Source organism: Panthera tigris, chromosome F2, assembly GCF_018350195.1.
Source record: "Panthera tigris isolate Pti1 chromosome F2, P.tigris_Pti1_mat1.1, whole genome shotgun sequence".
Taxonomy (NCBI): Eukaryota; Metazoa; Chordata; class Mammalia; order Carnivora; family Felidae; genus Panthera; species Panthera tigris.
Genome location: NC_056676.1, coordinates 3632110 through 3653545, shown reverse-complemented (window position 1 = coordinate 3653545; position 21436 = coordinate 3632110). Strand labels below are relative to the sequence as shown.

General features: G+C 39.4%; 1 protein-coding gene across 2 annotated transcripts in view; it reads right to left on the bottom strand.

Annotated features, from left to right (window-relative positions):
* SNTG1 (syntrophin gamma 1) overlaps positions 1–21436 on the bottom strand; it is a 564850-nt gene that overhangs the window by 319453 nt on the left and 223961 nt on the right. For both annotated transcript variants that reach the window (XM_042973560.1, XM_042973561.1), the window contains exon 2: positions 7429–7482. In XM_042973560.1, the coding sequence (XP_042829494.1) occupies positions 7429–7455 (27 nt within the window). In that variant the 5' untranslated portion in view covers positions 7456–7482. The remainder of the gene's footprint in view (positions 1–7428; positions 7483–21436) is intronic.

Below are 21436 nucleotides of genomic sequence, written 5' to 3'. Positions count from 1 at the left end.
TTAATACAGGTGCAGGCAAGGTTAACCATTTCATGTGAGGTGACCTCAGGTAATGGAGGCTATGTCAGAAAATCCACATCAGATGAGGCCCGTGAGGAGGATAGTTTATACACCATATCTGAAAAATGATGAGTTTTGTTTAATACTTATAATCTAAGTACAACATTTTGGTAACAGATTTATTGAGATACACTTCACCTCCTATATAATCCAACCTTTTAGGATGTACAAGTCAGTGTTTTTTAGTGCATTCAAAGTCGTGCAGGCATCATTATAATCAATTTTAGAACATTTTCATCCCTCCAAAGGGAAACCTGTTCCGTCCATCGCCCCACCCCTCGCCCTAGCCCTAGGCAACCACTAGCCTACGTTCTGTCTCTCTGGTGGAATTTTAAATCTGAAACTCTACGTACTTAACATCTTTTGGAACCTCCACGATTTCATCATTCCTAGTCACCAAGCACACAGACACGCATACTTGGACACACGTACACACCCACTCACAAACACTCATGCATGCACACATACACAGCCCAGCTAAAGAAATGAGGATACAGGTGTGAGGAGAACTGTCTACATGAATGCCTTTAATTAAAAGCCGCCTGCCTTCAGACTCGAAATGTACGGTTCCCAGTCCACTGATTTGTTTCAGATATTTCGGGGAACTGTCAAAACAGCCCGTGAAGGTGGCGGAACTTGCACTGCGTAGCTTTGCGCCAGGACCTCAGTGATTGTGGAAGAAGCCCACGAAGCCCGTGTCTCCTGAAGCAGGTCAGGGTATAACACTCACCCAGATCCACAGAAATATGCTCCCTAGCAAGAGCACTGAAGGTTCCTATTCATCAGAAATACAAAAGGAAATTCCTCTGAGACAGAAAATCATCCCTGGCTGCTATTCTGCACCAAAAGTCAACAGGAACAATGGCTACCTTGGCAATTACATTTTCATTTCATAAGTATTGAGCCATTCTTAATTTGGATAAATGGATAAGTACACAGAAATACATATTTACCCTTAGTATTTAATGAGCACAAAATCCCGGGCAATAATGCCAGGCTTTCTCTTGGAATACAAATTCACATGTGGGTCTCCAGGAGTATGTTTCTTTAAAAGAATGTTTCATAATGTAAATGAGAATATACTTAGATACCGTGGCCTCTAAAAACAATTCTTTCTGCAAACTGCTTTATTCCATGTGCTAATACATGCCATTACACCCCATATATTATTTTGTAAGGGTTATTGATATCTTTTAGGGAAAAATAAGCTTCTTCCGGGACCAAGGATGGTGTGCTTTCCTCCTTTATGGGACTGGTGCACAGCAGACACTCAGTAAATAGTGTCGATTAGTCTATTCTAGAGCATAACTCAAGTGGATGTGTCTCGAGGACAAAAATATTTCAGCAAAAGAAAATTCTATTTTCCTTAATATAGAACATAATTTTCTACATTTTTCACAGAGCAAAGTCTTTCATGCTTACAATGTGATCTTGGCTGGGCACCACTCTGAGATGGCATGGGGAAGAGGAAGATATAAAATAATATCAAAGCCAAGTGAACATAATTGAGCACATTTGCTGATTTTTTAATGTACAGTACATTCAGGCCAATTTTCTCCCCGAAGTGTAATGGAATGGCTGGCAATCACAAATAATGCTATCTCGATGTGAGGATGAAAAAAGGGGTTTTCCCTGAGAGCCCATCAATACATTATTGTTACACATCAAAGAGATATCAAACATCATCCAGGGAAAGTTTGAGGGACAAAAACACAGCCATGAGACTTCTGTCATTACGTCGGATGTGGTCAGATCTCCATTCACTCAAATAATGTATAAAATGCCCCCTCATTATTAGATAGTTGTCTGCAAAACAAAATACAGACTTTGAGCTCAGATTTGGGTGCTGGGAAGATAGAATTAAAGAAAACAAAGAATGAAGCAGATTTTGTTAGAATGAATACACACACACACACTAAAGACACACACACACACACACACACGCGCGCGTGCGCGCGTGCGCATGCACTCCAATAAATAGCTGTTTGGAGAAAATAGAAAAAAGGGACTCACAAAGCTAACAACAAATTCAACTTAAAATATAGTCTCTAGGGGTAAGAGATGATACATATATCTGATTATAAAAACTCAGCTGTGTGCATGCAATTACATTTAAAATCCCATACATACATCCATTTTGCAAATACTGCAAATTTTGCAAATATTTTTTTTGGCCAAAAAAAATGTTGTAAGAGTGAGTCAGACGTGAATCAAACAATAGTCTCTGACCTCAGAGTATTCTTACTTACAAAAATATGCATATGTCCACAAAATGCACTGTGATATCTGATATGGGAGCAACATGGAGAGAAGAATTAAGTATTCTGGAGGGAGGGAGGTGTTAAAGACACCTTTGACTATAGAAAAATGTACAGTTTGTCTTAAAAAATAAGAAAATAATAATTAGAGGAGGCGACAGCTATTTGATTCAAGAAGGAAGAATGAGTAAAGATACGAAAGTGTGAGATTGGAGAGCCGACATGATGCCAGAAGAAGAGAGAAGCACGAACATGCATCCCCGATGCTAAGTCTGCAGCGATCCGACAGAGGCAGAGGGAGGAGAGGTGCCAGGTGTAGAGGAGGAAGGTCTAAGGCCCTGGTGTGATGTCCCAGGGGGTTAAAGGTATCAGAGACGCCCCAGAGAAACCTGAACAGGGATTTATGTTTTATAAATATATTTCTTATGGCAGAGCAGGAGGCAGATAGGAACTGGGAAAGTTACAGCACGGTTTTTGTTGACACAAGTATAGAGCAGGAGCAGAAAATGTTGGTGCTTGGTCAACAACTGCATCAGAAGCAGAGCTGCGACAGTGGATTAAAAACCGGGTACCCTTGTGATTCAGAGCAGCTCCGCTGGGCCGGTATCATCTCTCGTGAAATGTGGCCGTGTGGCTTTTCATTGTTTACTAGCCACTTGCATAGCGCTACTGTGTGCCCAGAAATATTATTTCATTTGATCCTCCTGACAACCCAGTGCAAGTTGTTTCATAGGCAGGAAAAGAGCAGAGCAGCAGAGGTGAGTGGAAGGCAGGATTTGAACCCAGACTGCTGGGCTCCAGATGCGGCGCTCTTAGCTACTTGCTCTGGTTTCCCTCATGCACAGATTAGTTGACGGATGCCTCCCCCGATCCTCCTGTATGCAATGACATGGCCATCAGTGTCTCTCACCAGGCGGTAGCAAAAGTGCTCTTGGTGACTAGAGAGTCACCAAGAATTTCCTAGGGGAATGCAAAGAAGGACATCAGCTTGAAGCAGCTGTTCCTCCTGTATCAAAGCAATGACCACTGTGGGGGAGGGGGGGTTAAAGTGAGTGAGGCCATTCTGACCTGCGGATTGTCCCATCAAAGATGAGCTATGGGGGACACAAAGGACACTGTCTGATACTGGGAGAGGCTTGATCTAAATGGTCTCATCCCCCGTGGATTGCTTCCGATAAGAATGGGAACCAGGAGGGGCACCTGGGTGGCTCAGTCGGTTGAGTATCTGACTTCAGCTCAGGTCATGAATTCATGGTTTGTGAGTTCGAGCCCCGCATCGGGCTCTGCGCTGACAGCTTGGAGCCTGGAGCCCACTTTGGATTCTGTGTTTCCCTCGCTCTCTGCCCCTCCCCCCTCATTCTCTCTCTCTCTCTCTCTCTCTGTCAAAAATAAGTAAACATTTAAAAAAAATTAAACAAACAAACAAAAAAGAACGGGAACCAGGACCGTGAGAGCGACTGCTCTAGCCGCACAACCTAAGAGAGTCCAGCCACGGTCTTTACATCTATGCACCCAGACGGCTGAAAAATAAAAAATCACCTAGACAATTATTTTAGTATAAACTGAAGAACTGCATTCATCTTCTGTTTGTTTATTAACATCACCATCATTGGTCTTCAAACTGTGTGGACAGTGTAGGGAAGAAATGTAGGTGCTCTATATAGACATGTACAGTATATTACATAAATTGTAAAACATACAGAAAACTTGAAATGTTAAAGGGATGATTCATAAAAAAATGAATTAAATTCAAATGTTGTTTTCCTGTGCCTGATGTGGGTGATCCAATACTGCAGAGGGATTGTACAAAATCCACTTTGTTCGCTTAGAGGAATATTAAAAGGCCATGCCTCTTAATTATTTAACAGGCAATACTTTTTTAAAAATCTAGTCATTGACTTGCTTTCTGTAAATCAATGAAATGTGTTTATGAATTTACATGGATTTACTCTGTTTTAAACTTATGAAGAATTTATCTTGAGCTTCATCTTCCTACCTTGGAACTTTAAAAAACGGACTATAATTTCTTTGACACTTAAAAGTTAAGGCCTCTGTAATTGGGGTTCTAGACATCGAAAGAACACAACATGTCATTTTCATGAAACTTTAAAATCTATGTTCCTTTAATCTTGAAATATAAAATTTGTGGGGCGCCTGGGTGGCTCAGTCAGTTGAGTGGCCGACTCTTGATTTCGACTCGGGTCAGGACCTCCCAAGAGATTGAGCCCCGCGTTGAGCTCTGTGCTGTCAGCATAGAACCTGTCTGGGATTCTCTCTCTCTCTGTCTCTCAATACATACATACATACATACATACATACATAAATGTTTAAAAAATAAAAATATAAAATGTGCAATATCAGACATAAAAAAATACAAACCACAAGGAACTGGGCAGAGACTATGTCATGCCTTGCACATAGTTTTGCAAGTGTCCTTGGTACTTCCATATTTTGGTTGTCAAATATAACTTAATTTGTTCTGTACACTTATAGCTTTAAGTGATGTGTAATCACTTATACTCTACCATATTATAGCAACATGGCAGGAAAGGCCATTGGATGCAATCTGCCTCCAACTGCACTTGTCCTGCTTTCTAGGATTACTTCCATTCATGGCCTTCTCCATGGCTAAATTCTTCCATTTGTCAACGACTAGTACAAGAGTCACTTTGCCTTGAGGCTTTCCGAGACTACTCCATCCGAAGACAGGTGCTTCCTTTTCTGAACTCAGGGTTCTCTTTGAATAAATACATTCGCCTAACAATTAACCAGAATCGTGTCATCACATAGTGACTCCAGTAACATTCTGTTCTGTATCACAGTATTTAACTTCATCATATATTTTGTTATCATGAGAAGATCTTAATAATAAGTTAATACTGTTTTCATAATTAAGGAATATTAATTTATAGAGCTAGTACAGTATTTCATAGACAGTAGGATTTCTTTCAGGATGTGTTGATTGAATCACAGCCACAAATTCTATTCTATTACTTGAGGGACTAAATTAAGTTCTATATGTAAATAAGTTATTGAATTATTAAATATATGTTATAAAAATATGTATTTTCATGGTCAACACCGAGATGTGGATCGTATTTTTAGGGATATCGATGTGGAAATGAAATCTGAGGAACACTTAGACTAAAGATAGCATATTGGCTTCCTGACCACATCATTATTTTGATGACACTTTTAAAAGTAGAAAATCAGTAATTATGCCTGCCCATAACATGTGACTTTTCCTATAAATTGTGGATTTATTCTCTATCTTCACTTTTGCATTTTATAGACTGTTTCTTTTTAAGAGGAGAACCTTCTTAATAAATCGACCTTTCTTTTACAAAGGATCTGTGTTAGAAAATTAAGATATCCTGAATGGAACTTATCTGGACATAGTTCTGTTTCTTTTCAAAGAAGAGACTTCCCTGTATGTACATGGTTATAATCTAGCTAGATCTGTCTGATGGACATGAGAGTCAGATTTTCATCTTTAATAGCTTACTAACAGTCAAGAGAAAACAAGTTTTATTTAATATCCCTTTGACTATGTTCTAATTTCCAGCAACATCATTTAGAAAAAGGCTCCAACGTAGACTCAGGAATTCCAAGCTCTACATTATACTTTTGCTTTTATCTAATTAATTAAATGGCACTCAGAATTTCATAAAACCTCTCAAAGTGAGAGTGTTAAACTAAATTGTCTTTATGGTTCCTGTCCATTTGAATGTTCTAAGACTGTCAATTTCAGGCAAACTCAGTGACTTTGGTTCATCGGCTGGGGGATTTGATCATGTTTAGAGGATCCCATAGTTCTGTATTCCCGCGAATACAATTATCATTGTAAAATAAATCTCTGACCCTTAAATGGAACCTGATATATATTCCAAACCAATGAATCAAATAATTTTGTTTAAAAACAAAACCAACAAAAAAAAAAGGTCTGAGAAGTTCATCTTAGCTCAGCCTCTGAGATCCAAGGTAAACCATGTGTTCAAACAGTACTTGGCCACATCCTGTCTCTCCCACATGAATCTCATATGGTTTTTTCTTTGATTTTTATCTCATTCACACAAATATTTCAATGAGTGCTCTACTGCCCAAAACATAAGAACAAAACTGTGATGGAAATGGTAGACTTATTATATCCAAAATTAAGAGTATGATACTGTGTATTTAACAGGCACAGATTTAAACTCATGCTTCTAAACTTAAGTTTCTAAAGCATTAATTGTTTTTTTTTTTAAAGCGTGAACTGATAGGTACTGGGTTAAAAGGATGAATAAATTATACACTCTGACGTTATAATTTTTAGTGTCGCATGAAGAGAGGTTTGTAAATAAATAACTATAATGTAATCTGAAATGTACTAGCATAAAGAAAATCCTCTGGAAAGTAAAGAGCTTAAGTATTAAACATACGAAAGCAATTTATTCATTTTCTTACTTATGTTCTAAACTTTGAACCAACTGTGACAAATAGTTTTTCAAAGAAGGTATTTTTGCAAGAAACTTAACAAGTGACATCTCAGGGTGTTTTTTCCTAAAATAGAACAGTCACATCCCCTGGGGCCTAACTCCATGCACCATTGACCACACACCTGAATGGCCTTTAATACCCTTGAAAGAGCAATGTGTCACTTTAACTCATACCGAACTGCTTCTCTACAGAGAATCTGAATTGCCGTGTACTAATACTCAAATAATATTGAAATACTTAAATAATATTGGAATCATAAGATCATAGGATTTTAGTGCTGAAAGGGACTTCAGATGTCTTCTAATTTATAACCATTTATGTGAAAAGAATTCCTTCCAATACTCCTACTACCTGAAATCGTGCAGCGAGCACAGAGTTTATGGAGAAGGGCAATTTAATCAAATCAAATATGTTCCAGTCTTCTTCTTAAGGAAGAGCGAAAGTCCGGGTCCTCCCCAGGCACTCTTTGGCTTTTTAGTCTCGGAGAAACAGGTCAGACCCTGGACATGCAATGAACCCGTCACCCATCCCTGCGCCCAAAGCAATGCTCCACTCACATCAAGGAGGGCCCAGCGTGTCCCCTTTACAACCTGTTCTCCTTATTCAAAAAGCAGAAAGCCGCTTAACATACCTCTTCACAGGCGGTCCTGAAATCCATGTGCCACGGCACCGCAAAGGATGTCGTCTGAAAAGACAGAAAAACGGTAAGCCATCAAGCGCCGCATCGAGTGTTAAGCATGGAGACTGCTAATAAAGTGTAAGCAATTATGGAGCGGATCCTATGGGCCAACTGTGTTTACAGCCACCTGTAAGGGACAAGAATTCCCCGGGTGAAACGAAGACAGAGGAAGGAAGCGAGAAATAAAGTGTTAACCCCTCCCTATGCTGTGAAGTGCAGACATACTGCCAGGGTTTGGTCTGACCCACTCCACCAAGCATTCAGACAGGATCTCTGATAGGATCAATCTCCTCCCTGCCGTGTTCGCTCATTCCCAGAGTTCATTTTGAAACCTGAGTTTGCAACTGGGAAAGAAACTTCAAAGGAGTAATTAAAAGTTGCCTTTCATTCGGCTATCTCTCGAAAAAAGGTTGACTAATCTTTCTCTTTTTAATTAAACAGCTACATGCATGAATAATCCTCTCTGGAACTTACAATCTTATTCACAAACAGTATGATGTAAGGAAACAAGCTGTTTATCAGAGTGAATAATATCAAGATAAATCGATGTATGAAATATCTGGCACAGTTTCATTTTGTGGTTATTATAATACCTAAATTGTGAGCACAGATTTAAGTATAAATGCATATGTGGGGTTTTTTTTTAAACGATTTTAGAGAATTTTATTTTAGTTATGTGGTCAACTTAATAAAACTGAGGGCCGTCATAGAAAACTGATGCCCTGACACAACGAAAAAATTGCAGCAACAAAATACAACAGAGCTTAGGTAAATGAAGACTTCAAAGTAAAGTGCATGGTGAATTCCGCATTAGAAGACTGGGCTCCTCAAAATTATTCCTCCTCTGAATCCCTGAAACATTAACCTGTTTTTTCCCTCTTTGTCATTTTCTGTCGTACTAGATGATAAACACTTGATCAAGTAAGTGTGGGTGAACCAGAGCAAGAAGTTCACTGATGCTCTCGCTGGATGATTCCTACTGCCTCTGAAAGAAAAGAGGCTGACCATTTTCAACACTTAACTGAACAGGCAGCATAGTGTACTGCGTATTTTCCCTCAGTACGTTTGGTGGGTTGCGGGCCTGGATCCACTTTATTGGCACGCATCAGCAAGCTGATGATAAGAAGGCTAGGTAACAACAAGTCATTTGCAAAGGAAAGGCAATTGGATAATAAAAATTACAATTTGATGATATAAGTTACTAAATGTTTCGAGCTCCGTGAGAAATTGGTTGTTAGCCTTAACGATTATTTTTCAACATTGCTCTTGAAAACTGTGCTCGAAGAAACTATAAATATCTTTTTATCTCCAACACTGACAGAAAGTTATTCCTTTACCATAAAAGTAGAATTTCAATATTATTGATTATATAAAAACCCGGTATCTCCAAGACCAATTTCTGCTACTAAAAAGCTACTCGAGAAATAGATGAGCTATTTAGCCATGTGTCTAAATGTAATCTCATAGTTAGTTTCATATGCTGAATATTACAGTTCATATAAGACATCATTATTAATAATATGGCGCACTGTGCCTACATTGCTACACTGTGCCTACATCGCTTTTAACATTTTCCTTCTTTTTACTGAAACTTCTATTATCTTTTATCAAAGTTAACTTAGGTCGTAATATCAGATGTTTCTTCCAGAAAAAACTATGAGATTTAAAACAACTTAATTAGTAGGTAACAATAAATATCATAGCTATAATAAAACTGTTTTCAGTGACCATAAATTTAAAAATTGGAGTAAAATCTGTTCAGTTCTTTCGTCTCAAATATTTTGAGCCTTTTTTTCTATAAACTTTTATGTCAGAACAGCTTTACATTTACGTAAATATTGTGAAAATGGCAAGGTGAGTCGCATACACCCCACGCTCTTTTTTCCCTTAGTATGCACATTTGTTAAAATTGACGGATCAATACTGTTGTATTATTATTAAGTCCACACTTGATTCCAGTTTTCTTGTTGTGGTTGTTTTGTTTTGTTTTGTTTTTCTCATGTTCCTTTTCTGTGCCAGGATTTCCGGGAGGACGCTGCGTTATATTTCTTCACCACGTCTCAGGCTCCTCTTGGCTGTGACTGTTTCTCAGACCTTGTTTTTTTTTTTTTTTAAATGACTTTGGCAGTTTTGAGGAGTACTAGTCAGTGATTTGTAGAGTGTACTTCCATTGGGATTATTCTGATGTTTTTCTCATGATTATACTAGAGCTAAGAGATCTGGGGACGGTGCCACAGAGATAAGTGCCATTTCACCTCCATATGACAGGTTCACACTGTCAACAGGACTTCTCACTGGGGAGGCTGACCTTGACCTCCTGGCTGGGAGAGCGTCAGGTTTCCCCACCGGTAAGTTACTCTTTTTCCCCCTCTCTCCACTCTTTGGCTGGAAGTCACTATAAGCAGCTTCTACTTAAGAAGTGAAGGGGTATGTTTTCCTTCCTTGAGGGTGAAGTGTCTACATGAATTATATGAAATTACTCTGGATAAAAGATATGCCTCTTCCTCCCCCATTTATTTATTTCCAGCAAGGAAGTACACGTGCACATGATAACCCATGTTGTAAGGGTACACCATAGTAATATTTATCCTAAGGGTGCACCACAGTAATATTTATCCAGGCAAAATTAGACTAAACCTCCAGCTGTTCCTCCAAATGAAAGCAAACATATAACTCTACCTGATCCCTTTAGCTTCTTCCCATTCATATAAAACCAACCTCTGATGTCAGAAATAAATTATATTTAGTTGGGGGCAGCCTTCGTCAAATAACAAATATATCAGTAATAAAGTATCTGACTTAGTAACAAATAGAAATAGGTTTGAAAAATGCAACACCACAGCGAAAGAATGTCTTTTAGATGAACACTGTCATTTGGGTGAACGTGATACTGATAACTCGTAGTTCTCTACAGATACAATAAAAGATGTCAAGGCTGTAAATAACTCTAAGCTACCATATGCAAATACTTGTGGAAGGTTGAATGACTGACCCAGATTCTCTACCTTTCCTGGCATCCCCTTCCATGCCATATATTTATCACGGAGAGCGTGGCTTGTCCATACATTGACTCTGGACTTGACCCTGTGACTTGCTCCTGCCAATAGTGAAGTGACCATATATTGGTTTCTTTAATGGCCTCACATGTTCCCACCTGCTCTCTTGTCTTTCTTGCATGAGAAAAGCCTTCTCAAGAAGCCGCCCTCCACTTAGCCCGGCCCCGCAATGACATACATAAAGGAAAACTTTCCTAAATGGCCCACAGAACATAGGGTGAAGCAGAGACACCCTCACGCCCTACCTAAATAGACTTACTCACAGCCAACCTGCAGACTCTGGAATAAAAAAGGCTTGGTATTTGTAAGAGTTAACTTTATGTGTCAGATTGACTACGGTATAGTCCTCAGTTAGTCAACCAAAATCTGATCTAGGTTATGCCATGAAAAACTTCGTACATGTGGATAATATCTATAATCGACTTACTTTAATTATAGGAAATTATCCTCATGATATGCATCAGCCTTATCCAATAAGTCAGAGGGCCTTAAAAGCAAACGCTGAGGATTCTCTGAAGAAAGAAATCGACCTGAAGACGGCACTATCAACTTCTGCCTGAGAGTTCCAGCCTGCCAGGCTGATGTAAAGGTTTCAGACTTGCCAGCCACCAAGTCATGTCGCCAGTTCCTTAAAATCTCTCTCTTCACATGTGTGTGTGTACGTGTGTGTGTGTGTCTCCATACGCATACGTAAATATTTATATTTATGTATATGTGTATATGTTGTGTACATACATACATAGGGGTTCTGTTTGTCTGGAGAATCCTGACAGATTCTGGAACCAAGAGTGGTTCTAGAGGAATAGGACCTTTAAGGAGAAGTTGTGTGAATTGGTACTGGGGTTTCCAGAATTGTTCTCTCACCTGATTAGATTTAAAGGCACCAGTGACTCTATTTCCAGTATGAAAGACAACACTAATACAGCTACAGAAATACATAAAGTATCATCACTGGATACTCCTATGCAAAATGATTTCTTTTTTTAATTTCTACAGACAGAATTCTGAGGAATGTGTGTTGAGATAGATATTAAGGATGTAGGATGGGGGCGCCTGGTTGACTCAGTCGGTGAAGCATCTGGCTCTTGATTTCGGCTCAGGTCACGATCTCACAGTTCATGAGTTCCAACCCCGCATCGGGCTCTGTGCTGACAACACGGAGCCTACTTGGGAGTCTCTCTCTCCCTCTCTCTCTGCCCCTGCCTGCTCGCACTCTGTCTATATCAAAAATAAATAAACACACACACACACACACGTAAGGAATATGGGATACTGGTGGAAGGCACATAAAGTTGAATTAGGCCAATTTACTTACATGGCCCCACGAAACAGAGATTCTGGATTTAATGGTTTACCTTGTGGGACTGGAAGATGGCCCACGACAGTAGAGTTGGAAATGTGGTTGAATGTAGAGGAAGGGATTCAAAGGTTTAGGGTGATTGGGGTGCCAGAGTGGGCAACCTGCTCACCCACACCTCTTACCATGACTGTGAGACAGGAATTGGCTGTAGGAAACCAACACTGCCGAAGAGTTCTGTGGTCCCCTCTGTAGGTTAGCAGCTACAGTGAAAAGTGCTGCTGCTGAACTGGAGCCTTAAATGCAGGGGACTAATTGGATCCTGGGGTGGCAGGGGCCACGTGGCAACACTTACGTACCAAAGGTAAAGTGGGTATGGTTACCAGAATGGGCATCAGAGCCTTCTAAGCAGTAATCAGAATAGCCTGACTCTCAGAAACCTATCACCTCGGCAAGCTGATTACGTGTTCCTAAAGTTGAAATAGATGGGAGGCCTATTTATTTTTTAACTGGAATTTAAAAAGTGGAATTTTAGGTCCAGTGCACAATCTATCCTGATTCACCAAAACAGTCATGGACCTTCAATCAATTCCCAGACTTGAACCACTTTATAGGCCCAGAACCCCAGTGAAGGAGGGGAGGCCAGATACCTTTGAAAAAGGGGCCTGGTTAACCTTTTTCACAGCTTTCTTCAAAAGGACACACGTCTTTTACCAGGATAACTGTTCATTGAAGAATGGGAAATAATCAGACTTTTCAAGGACTACTGGACACCAACTCTTAACTGATGTGACACTTAATTCCAGGAGATCCCAAACCAAAACAGTTTCTTCAGTTAGTGTGGGGAGCTTATGAAGGTTAGGTGGTAAGTGGAATTATAGCTCAGGCCCATCTCACAGTGAGTTCTGGGACTCCTAAACCCATCCCGTGGTTACTGCCAGAGCCTCAGAATACACAATTTTTTAAAAATTTTTTTAATGTTTTTTTTTTATCTATTTTTGAGACAGAGAGAAGCAGAGCATGAGCAGGGGAGGGGCAGAGAGAGAGGGAGACACAGAATCAGAAGCAGGCTCCAGGCTCTGAGCTGTCGGCCCAGAGCCTGACGCGGGGCTCGAACTCACAGACTGTGAGATCATGACCTGAGCCGAAGCCGGACGCTCAACCGACTGAGCCACCCAGGTGCCCCAGAATACACAATTTAAGTAGACCTACTTAGCAACTGGTAGAATACCTACATTGTTTCTTATTCTGGGGAGTGAGGGCTATGATGATAGAACAGGCCAAGTGGAAGCCTCTGGAACTGTCTCTGCCAAGACAAATAGGAAAACATTACTGCATTTCTGCAAGGATTACAGATATTAATGCTACCATCAAGAAGTCCAAGAATATAGAGGTAGTGATTCTCGGTAAATTCCCACTCAATTCACCTATTTGGTAGTCCAGAAAAATAGATGGTCTTGAAAATGACAGTGGAATGTCAGAAGTTTAACCAGGTGATGACTCCAACTGAGCTGTGGTACCAGGTATGGTTCTATTCTTGAGCAAATTAACACAACCTCTGGTACCTGCTCTGCAGCTAATGATCTGGCAGATGCTTTTCTCCTCAATACTTGTCCATAAGCTCACCAGGAGGAGTCTGCTTACCAGAAATATAGCTTCACTGTCCTACCTCAGGGTATATCAACCTCCAGCAATGTTATAATTTAGACTACAAAGATCTTGACCACCTCTCCTTTCCAGAAGACATCACACTGGTCCTTGGCTTTGATGACATTAGGCTAATTTGACCTCGTGAGCAGATCAGCACCTACTGTAGACTTATGGGTAAGATATATGTGTCAGATGGTGGGACATAAATCCACCAAAAATTTGTGGACGATCTATCTCGGTGAAACTTACAGAGGTCCGGTGGTATGGGTGATGTTGAGCTATCCCTTCTAAGGCAAAGGGTAAGTTGGTGTATACGGCCCCTCCTCCAGCCAAATAAGAGGCAGAATGCCTAACGGGACTCTTTGAATCTTGCAGGCAGCAGTCATCATCTAAGTAAGCTACTCCTGCCAATTTACTGAGTGACCTGAGAAGCTGCTAATTTCAAGTGAGTCCAAGGAAAAGAAAAGGCTCTGAAACATGTCAGGCCGCTGTGTGAGCTTCTCTAAACTTAGGCCATACGATCCAGCACATCCAAGGTGCCTGGAGTGTCAGTGGCAGATAAGGATGGTGTTTGCAGTCTTTGGCAGGTTCCTATAGGTGAATTTCAGCCCGGGCTCTAAGTATATATATACATATGTGTGTGTGTGTGTGTGTGTGTGTGTGTGTGTGTGTGTGCGCATGTGTGTGTATAGGCTCTCTCTCTATACATATAGCTGGATCTGAGCAGTCTCTGAAGGCACAAGTAAGTTGCATGGAGAAGCAGTTCAAATTCCAATGCCCCCCCCCACTCCTGGCCCCACATGACTTCTCTCTCCCAGCCTGTATCTATGGCCTTATGTGGAGGTCTTCACAATCAGATGGCGGAGGAAGGGAAAAGTCAGGCCTGGGTTACAGATATTCTGCACACTGTATAGGCATCACCTAAAATTGGATGGCTTTAGCACTAAAGCCTCTTTCTACAACACTCCTGAAGTGCAATGGCAAAGAGAAATCTTCCCAGTTGTCAGAACTTTAAGCAGTGCACCCGTTTGTTCATTTTACTTGGGAGGACAAATGTACACAGTTATGAGCATAGACAGATTCATGGACTATGGCCGATAGTTTGGATGGATAGTCAGGGAGTTAGAAAAAACATGACTGGACAAATTAGTGACAAGGAAGTCTGGAGAAGATTTTCCAGTCTCTGAAGTGGAAAAAAAAAACCCATAAAGATGGTTGTATCCCATATGAATGCTCACTAAAGGGTGAAGTAAGCGAAGGAAGATTTTAATAACCAAGTGAATAGGACGGTCCGTTCTGTGAATACCAGTCAGCCTTTTCCCCCATCTACTTCTGCACTCACTGCCCAATGGACAGATGAGCAAAGTGGCATCTGTAGCAGAGATAGAGGATATTCATGGGTCAGCAACATGGATATCCACTCACCAAGGTCAACCTGGCTACAGTCACTGCTCAATACCTAATCTTCCAACAACAGAGATCAACGCTCAGTCTGATGTAGCACCATTCCCTGTGATGATTAGCCAGTTACCTGATGACAAGTTGATTACATTGGACTGCTTCCATATTAGAAAGGCAAATGTTTTGTTCTTATTGGAGTAAACACTTTGGATACAGACTTGCCTTTCCTGCATGTGATCTTTTTTTAAGTTTATTTTGTTTGTTCTTTATTTTTAAGTTTATTTATTTATTTTGAGAGAGAGTGGGTAGGGGAGGGAAACAGAGAGAGGGAGAGAGAGAATTCGAAGCAGGCTCCTCGCTGTCAGCACAGAACTCAGTGTGGGGCTTGAAACCACAAACTGTGAGATCATGACTTGAGCTGAAACCAAGAGTCAGACACTTAACTGACTGAGCCACCAAGGTGTCCCTAAGTTTATTTATTTTAAAAGAGAGCAAGCACCAGTAGAAAAGGGGCAGGAAAGAGGGAGACAGAATCCAGAGCAGGCTCCGGGCTCTGAGTTGTCAGCAAGGAGCCTGAACAGGGCTCAAACTCACGATCTGTAAGATCATGACCTGAGCTGAAGTCAGATGCTTAACCAACTGAGCCACCCAAGTGCCCCTCCCGTATGCAATCCTTTTACCAAAACTACCTTCCATGGACTTACATTGTCTTGGTATTCCATACAGCACTGATTCTGATCAAGATACTCACTTAACAGTGACTGAATTAGGGGATAGATCCAAGCTCATGGAATTTACTGTTCCGACCATGTGCCTCACCATCTTGAAACAGCAAGCTTTATGGAACAGTGTAATGGACTTTTGAAGACTCAATTACAGTGTCAGCTGGCAATATCTTGCAAGACTGGGGTAAGTCTCTCCAGAAGGCTGTATATATAGCTCTGAACTGGCCTCAACTATATGGTGTTCTTTCTCCCAGAGCAAGGCTGGATGGGTCCAAGACTCAAAACAGGAAATGGAAGAGGTACCACCCACTATTACCCTGAGTGTCCCATTAGCAAAATTTTTACTTCTCATTCCTAAGAACTTAGGCTCTTCTGGTTTAGAGGTGTTTGTTTCAAAGGGAGAAATACTTCTGGCAGGAGACACAAAGATTCCAACGAACTGGAAACTAAGATTGCTGCCTAGTCACTCAGGCTCTTCAAGACTGAGTCAACAGGCAAAGAAGGAGTTACATTACTGGCTGGGATGATTGATCCTGACTTCCAAGGGAAATTGGACTGCTACTCCACAATGAAGATAATAAGAATATGTGTGGAATACAGGAGATACCTTAGGGCTGTGTGATTGAAGTCAATGGAAAACTACAAAACAACAACAACAACAAACAAAGAAACAAACAAAAAACAAAACACAACCGCTAATGGGTCAGACCCTTTGGAATGAAAATTTGGAGCTTCCTATGAGATAAAGAACCAGGACCAGCTGAGGTGCTTGCTGAGGCAGTGGAATATGCAATGGATAGTGGAAGAAGATAGGTGTAAGTTAACAGCTGCAACCGTGTTGTTAAGTTGCCGAAAAGAAGACTAGAATTGTGTTTCTTCTTTTTTTTCCTTATGTATATGTTTGTATATGTATATATATGTCATATATATGACATATATAGTATATTATACAATATATAGTATACATTACACATCAATGTGTTTAAATATGCATATATATTATATATGTATATATATCTGCTTATATATATAATATATATTTATATAATATATATTTAAGATATATATATATACGTATACATATGTGTATTAATTGTCTTTGTTTTCTTTCCTCTCATCATTTTCTCATCTAACATATAATTTCTTAATAATATAAAGTTTTGGGGCACCTGGGTGGCTCAGGTGGTTAGGTGTCCGACTTCGGCTAAGGTCATGATCTCACAGTTCATGGGTTTGAGCCCCATGTCGGGCTCTGTGCTGACAGCCCAGAGCCTGGAGCCCGCTTTGGATTCTGTGTCTCCTTCTGTCTCTGCCCCTCCCCCACTCTCTCTCTCCCTCTCTCTCTCTCAAAAATAAATAAACACTAAAAATGTTTAAAAATAATATAAACTTTCATATCACAGCAATTAAGTGACAGTTCAAATGTTCTCATATCAAGGAGAAGAGTGAGTATTGCTTGAGGACTCTGCATTCCCTGCAAAGGAAAGAACTAGTGTGTTAGGTTGTGTGAAGGATAGTTGCCTTTTCTTGGTTGGAAGGATGACTTTATGGCCTCTATTTGGAGGTTAAGTAGGTTAAGGAGGGGTGTTTGGGTGCCAAGGTGATAAGGAGTGGACTGTGATGGTTAGCTTTTATATGAGAACTTGACCATACCGGTTACTTAATCTAGAACCCAGTTATTCAATCAAACATTAATGTTGGCATTGCCGTGGAGGTATTGCGTAGATATGGCTAACATCTGCAATCACTTTGACTAATTAAGTGAGATTATTCGAGATAGTGTGGGTGAGCCTCGTGCAAACGATTGAAAGGCCTTACTGACAGGCAAACTCAGATGTTTCTCTGGTAAAGAACTCCGGCTTCAAGACTACGGCACCAATTCCTCCTGCCCGATCATTTCCAGGCTTCTAGCCTATCCTTCAGATTTCAGACTTGCCAGCTCAAAGTAATGTGAGCCAATTCCTTGAAGTTATTCTCAGTGTCTGTATCCAGATAGACAGGTGTGGAACTGGTTCTGTTGTCTAGAGAATCCCCAATGATACAATAGTGAATTGCCAGTGAGATATATGGTGTCACTCTGCAGAACTATTGTCACAATACCTGATTAAAAGAGCATGTTTCTAGGTGATTCAGAAAGTTCAAGGGCGCCTGGGTGTCTCAGTCGGTTAAGCGTCCGACTTCGGCTCAGGTCATGATCTCACGGTCCATGAGTTCGAGCCCCACATCGGGCTCTGTGCTGACAGCTCAGGGCCTGGAGCCTGCCTCACATTCTGTGTATCCCTCTCTCTCTCTGCCCCTCCCCCACTCATGCACTGTCTCTCTCACTCTCCTTCAAAATAAGTAAACATTAAAAAAACTTTTTTAAAGTCCATTAAGCACAACTGATCAGTGCCAGCAATTTCAATAACATGAGTTTTAAAATATATTATACATTAGTAATTTCAGATTGATACTATAAAAAAACTATCAGAAAAACATTTCATTTTGCAGTTGGTTCATTAACAAGATAACAGTATCTTAACTGGAAATTTCAAACTTAACCTTTTTCTCAGAAAACAAAAATGTCTTTTTTTCCCCTAGAGACACATTCATCATCTCCATACTATTTTTCCTATTCACATCTGAAATTTCTAAGGCTTTGCTTGTATAATTGTCTTAAATAAATTGATCTATATTAAGACATAATGCAAGAACAAATGTGCAATTTCCAAATGTTCTCGTCTCTTTATCCCTCATATCCAGGGATAAAGAAAAAAATTATATATTGATTTATCAGTATCTAGTATAGTTGTACTAGGAAGAAACAAAGCTTTTATGGAAATTAGTTTTTTTAAATATGGTTATTAGGAAATTCCATCACTTAAAATATGAAGATGAGACTATCAATGCATAAATGGCTTGAGTGATTAATGATAAAATTAATGATGTTAAAATTACAGTGTCACAATATATAAATGTGACCTACTTCATTCTTGATCCATTTAGAACCCTCATGACCAGCTTAGTGGTAAGCCGTACTACATGGAAAAGCCATCGCCTAAGGAAACCAATTTCTACTATTATCACATAAGTGACCCAACAACTAGTGATGAAAGTGAGGTCTCTGCCCAAGAGAAGAGAAAGCGGGGATAAATACTTCTTGAGCGATTATAGTGTCCTACTTATATGGCATATGGATCAACAGACTTGGCTTCTGTCCAGAGGTCTGGCCTCCTATGGTTAAATCTGATACCCAGAAATTAACAGGAACTATATTGTCTTCAATTATGCTGAGAAAAGCACCAATCCATATTGCTTAAAACTCATTTTCATAACCAAAACGAAATTAGACAAATACAGCCAAATTCATGCATGTTGCATATAAAATTTCAAACTGCTTCATTGGGCATAAGGCTGCTAAAACAAAAAGAACGTATCTCTACAACGCCACCCAGAGAAAAATGCTGACACGGAGAACCTCGGAGGTAGTCATATAGAATAGACTAGAAAGCATGAGTACAAAAATATTTGGACTTAAATTACTTAGGTAATTTCCAGAATGCTTTACTTAGTGTGTGTAAAAAAAGTCTTTATAATATCGCGCGTACTATGGCAGTTCAGTCTACCGATGGGAAAAATGTTATCTATTTATAGAAAATTTGCCCAAGGCAAAATTATGAAATATGCAAAATTTATCTTCCATATTTTTGTGTGTCCCAAACTCGGTATATACCCAGTATACACCGTCTCCACATGCTTCCACATCAAACAGGGTGCCTGACTGCAAATTATTCATTGTTCCCCTCAAAATGGATTAAAATGATAGGATTGAAAATGACAGTTGCAGTCACTTGGGTTTCATTTTTAGTGAACGTTTTGTTCATTTCGGAGCGTGTACCTTGAGGCAGCTATTTCTGCAGCTTTTAATCTTTTTTTTCCAGTTGAAGTATAATTTACATAAAATATCCTATTCCTTTCAGGTGTACATGATAATGATTTGATATATTTTTTTAAATTTTTTAATGTTTATTTATTTTTGAGAGAGAGAGAAAGACAGAGTGAGAGCAAGGGAGGTGCAGGGAGAGAGAGAGACACAGAAATCCAAAGCAGGCTCCGGGCTCTGAGCTGTCAGCACAGAGCCGGATGTGGGACTCACGAACTCAGGGACCACGAGATTATGACCTAAGCTGAAGTCAGACGCTCAACAGACTGAGCCACCCAGGCTCCCCATGATTTGATATCATACTACCTTAAATTTTTATACATTACGAAATGATCTTCACATTAAGTCTAGTTATCATCTATAACCCTACATAGTTATTACAATATTGTTGACTCTATTTCCTATGCTGTACATTATATACCCATGACTTATTTATTTAATAGTAATTTATTATTTGTCACTTATTTATTTAATAGTTGAAAGTTTGTACCTTTTAATCCCCTTCACCTATTTGCACACCAACCCTATACACCCTGGTAACCAACAGTTGCCTGTATTTGTGGGTCGGTGTTTCTGTTTTGTTCTGTCTTTTAGAATCCGCATATGAGTGAAATCATATGGTATTTGTCTTTGTCTGACTTATTTCACTTAGCATAATACGTAGTAGATGTATCTATGTTGTTGCAAATGGTAAGATTTCATTCTTTGTTATGGCTGACTAGTAGTCTACATACATGCATACATACATACATACATACATATACATGTATATCACATATGTATCACATATATGTGTATATCACACACATGACATTAGGGTTGAAAAGATGTTTGATGTTATTTCAATCTTGTTCAATTTATTGAGACTTACTTGTTTTGTGGCCTAACATGTGATCTATCCTGAAGAATGTTCCACGTGCACTTGAAAATAATGTGTATTCTAACAGGTTTTGGGTGAAATGTTCTGTATATATCTTTTAAGTCCATCTGGTCTAATATGTCATATAAGGCTGATGTTTCCTTACTGTTTTTCTGTCCGGATGATCTATCCATTGATCTAAGTGGGGCGTTACTGTCCCTCACTGTTTCTGTAGTACTATCAATTTCTCCCTTTATGTCTGTTAATATTTGCTTTAGATATTTAAGTGTTCTTATGTTGGGCTCATAAATATTTACAAATGTTATATCCTCTTCTGGATTGCCCATTTTATCATTATATAATGCATTTCTTTGTCTTTTATTACAGTCTTTGTTTTAAAGACTATTCTGTCTGATACAAGTATTGTTACTCCAACTTTTGTTTTATTTCCATTTACATGAAATATCTTTTTTTCCATCCCTTTACTTTCAGTCTGTATATGTCTTTAGATCTGAAGTGAGTTTCTAGTAGATATGGGTCTTGTTTTTTGGTTTATTTTCCTTCATTCATTTTTTATCATTTTACTGAAAACTTTCTCAATGGAAATCATATTGACAGGATTTTAAAATCTTCTGCTAAATGAAATCTGTCATTCTAATAGGTACATTTCTTTACAATACTATTTGTTAAACTCTGGCCGACCAGTAATTTTCTCCATAGTAAAGACTTAAGGAATTCTATGCAGATTGTACATCTAGAGAACAAAATTTTTCCTGAGAGGTTGATAGTTATGATGAAACCAATTATATTAAGTCCTGTGTACCAAGAGCCTGATATTTTTTATTAGAAGAAAAAATAACATCATCTCTGGAAGCTTTAAGGGCTTAATTATTGTTATTTTCTTTTCAAAGGCAAAGAGAACAATCATGCCCATCAAAACAGAGTTCTATGCAGAAGGTTTTAGTTTCCTTCTTAAAAAACTAGGCCCAAGAAGTAAAACTCTCTAGAGCTGGCATTTATTAAAAATTAGCAGTTAGTACAGTTACCTTG